Raw genomic sequence first — 3,362 nt, forward strand, 5'->3', positions numbered from 1 at the left:
GTCGTGGGAAGACGTACATGTGCAGCGTTGTTGGAGGCAAGAGACTCCAGTTTCTTCTTGTGGTCGGCGATACACTTGCGGAGGTTGATCACATTTGAGCACTGGTCGATCACCGTGTCCACCTGTGGAAGAAGAGGGGAGTAAGAGGTGAGGAAGAGGGGAGGAAAATGGGAGGAAGAGGGGAGGAAGATGGGAGGAAGATGGGAGGAAGATGGGAGGAAGAGGGGAGGAAGAGAGGAGGAAGATGTGAGGAAGATGGGAGGAAGATGGGAGGAAGATGGGAGGAAGATGGGAGGAAGATGAGAGGAAGAGGGGAGGAAGAGGGGAGGAAGAGGGAAGGAAGATGGGAGGAAAAGGGGATGAAGATGGTTTTGTTTGTTTGAGTAAAAATCGATACAATAATGGTCATTAGTGTTGTGAAAAGATTTGACAGGCAGACAGAAACAACAGAGGGAAAGTAAAGAAGTAGGACATACCAGTGGCACCCTCCAACCACCCAGGGTTAACTAACGCCCGTATCAATACTTTAAGGTTATTTAAGAGGCTTATGAACTTGTCGTTATTAATGATCCTATTATTTAATGTTGCACAATATCAAGAATCAGAAAATTTACAATGTGGAGTCTTTTCTGATCAGTCATATAATATTTGAACATTTCTGGCGTGTTAGTTCTCTTTTTTAAAATTCATTTTCTCTTCAGGAACTTTAACAAAATCTGTCTTCCAAACTTTTGAAATCCATTATTTATTTCTTCAAAAGTTGAGAGCATACTCTATCATTGTTTTGTAAAAAGTCAGTTAATTAGTGAAGCACTTATTGATGTTATTTTTTCATTCGCTGAGAATTTAAGTGATCAACATCATTTTGAACTCAATAATCATGTAACACCGTGTCCATAATTTCCAAGAATTAAGACGAAAACAACAAAAAACCAAAAGCATGTAAATTGCTTTTGGGTGCAACAGATTATCTGTTTCCTTTTGCGTTATATTTTGCTCATCGTAAAATTCAAGGTGGCGTTTTTTTCCAGCAAACACGTTGTCGGGAGCGATGAAATGTGGGGAATCATCCTTCGTTGTGAACGTTTAGCACGAGATGGTGTGGGTTCAACACATCCTTTAATAATATTATGAGCTTTTTAAAGAGGTGAGACCTTCTCGTGGCGACGGTAGCGTAGTGGTTAAGTTACTGGACTCGTTGTCGTAAGATCGCGGGTTCGGGGGTTCAAGCCTCAGCTCTGTCCGACGCTGTGTCCTTGTGAAAGACACTTTACACGAATTTCCCATTTGGCCCGGTCTTTTCGGAGATGGACGTTAAACTCAGAGGTCCTGCCTCTTAAATAACCTAACAGTGTTGATAGGGGCGTTAATCTGATATACTTTTTTCAGACCTTCTCTTTTAAAGTTCATCTCCTATCGTACCAAGCTAAACATCTGGAGAGCACTGGGAAATCCACAAACAATTCAAGTTCCCGCACGCCCTTTTGCGGATTTGGGCCAGTACTTTTTTCTCTTAGGGATTTCAAAAAGAATCACGCTGAGTCAATTTTGGTTGTTGCAGTAACTGCTCATTAAATGACATGATGAGTCACATTTTTAAAGAAAAATAGCGCCTAGTGCGATATATAATACTAGTAATAGCTTGCCCGTCAGTTCTGATGCAATACATTTACAGAGGTGAATATTTCTCCAGCGAAATAGAAGAGTTAGACGAATTAAATATAGCGACCAGCGCAATCTACATGAAATAATAATAATAATAATATAATATTTAATATGTTCTAGATGACGTCATTGGCCACGATGTAAACACTTTTTACCAATCTCGAACAGAGGAGTAATCTATTTATTAGAGGTATGTCAGTACAGGAAAAAAAGTAAGACGAACAATCAGAGAGGAACAACAGAGGGAATTTGATTTGATTGATTTTGATTGAATAGGTGTTTTACGGCACTATCGATTCAATTTTGGTCTTGTAAGTGCCAAGAAGTTTCATCGCCGCCAATCTATTACTATGTTAAAAGAACGGACACGGACAAACACTTATAGAAATCTGTGTAAATATGGCAAAAACTATTTACATGCGTATTTACAATTCCAGTGTCAGTGTACATATTATATACACCGACAATTACAACTGTATAACTATATCTTATGAAACAGTCCAATTCCCTTATTGGAACCCCGAATCCTCTTTGGACTAACGTTGTCAAAAACAATCTTGATGTTTCTACATTTGAAATATTTCACGCGTACATGGTCAAAATCGATATATTCCGTCAGAGCGTGCGGAACAGTAAAATATGCGTTGCACGCCATGCAAAAAGGAGCAACAGATCTAAAGAAATGAAAACTGGCTATGCTAGTGGCACCCTCCAACCATCCGCCATTGTTTTCTCTTGCACTGAAGATTGCTATAACCCTTTTAGAAATATAATACTACAAATAGTATTTGTACAGCGCATATCCCCGCTCAACAGCAACCCATATTATTATGCTCTTTATATCTATAGTGTTGTTACCCCAGTAGACCACTGACATGAGCACCCAGAAACATTCTCGGCTTCCCGGGAAGCATAATAATTAAGGAATAAAAAATAACAAACTTATATTTCGCTATCCATAGTCGGGTACAAATTCCCCCAAAGGTGAAGTGAGGGGAAATTCGTTTAAAGTGCCTTTCATAATTCACTGCATCGGGCCGATGACGGGATTCGAACCCACGACCTTACGGTTGGGAGTCTCAGCACCTAACCAGTAGACCACTGACGCCACACGAGAACGCACGTACCTGTTGCTTGATGAGGTGTCCGTCCTTGAGGTGAGCCACCAGGCGTTGTACCGCTTTGTACTCACCCTCCACGTAGTTTGGGCGCTGGCTGTTTATTTTGTAGGCACTGGGGAAGTTGTAAGAACTGTAAATGTTTTACGCCCCTTTGACACAATTTACGCCATTGTTGTCACGACGCGGTGGAATCCGGCTCTCGTCATTTTTTGGCATAATCGCTACCGTAGAATTAAAAAGCTGACATTTTTGGCCGTTTTGAGTAATTAAGCCCAAGAAGTCAGAAATCAAATGCTCTATCTGTTTCATCAAAATCGTAGGATTATCCGAAGTCGCTATCAAGATATTCAAAGAACTGCATTCGACAAAGCTTGACATGTTGTGAAACTCAAACATCTTGACGTCAAATTTCCCAAAACTACGTACGGAGCAGATAGAACTTCGCCATTCTAAGGTAGCGATTTGGGGTTAATGGGGTCATCTTAAAGCTTGCTCATTTGCCTTGCTTTCCATGAAAAAAATACCCATCTATCTTGAATAGAAATCGGGATATTTGCAATTGAAGGCGAGGGGGGG

At 40.6% G+C, this 3,362-nt stretch overlaps 1 protein-coding gene across 1 annotated transcript in view; it reads right to left on the reverse strand.

Moving 5' to 3' along the window:
* LOC101848579 (paladin) overlaps positions 1 to 3,362 on the reverse strand; it is a gene marked incomplete at its 5' end in the record, with an annotated part of 84,596 nt that overhangs the window by 25,823 nt on the left and 55,411 nt on the right. The window contains 2 exon segments of the mRNA XM_013081204.2: positions 18 to 122; positions 2,793 to 2,898. Coding sequence (XP_012936658.1) covers positions 18 to 122; positions 2,793 to 2,898 — 211 coding nt within the window.

Source organism: Aplysia californica, unplaced genomic scaffold, assembly GCF_000002075.1.
Source record: "Aplysia californica isolate F4 #8 unplaced genomic scaffold, AplCal3.0 scaffold00120, whole genome shotgun sequence".
NCBI lineage: Eukaryota > Metazoa > Mollusca > Gastropoda > Aplysiida > Aplysiidae > Aplysia > Aplysia californica.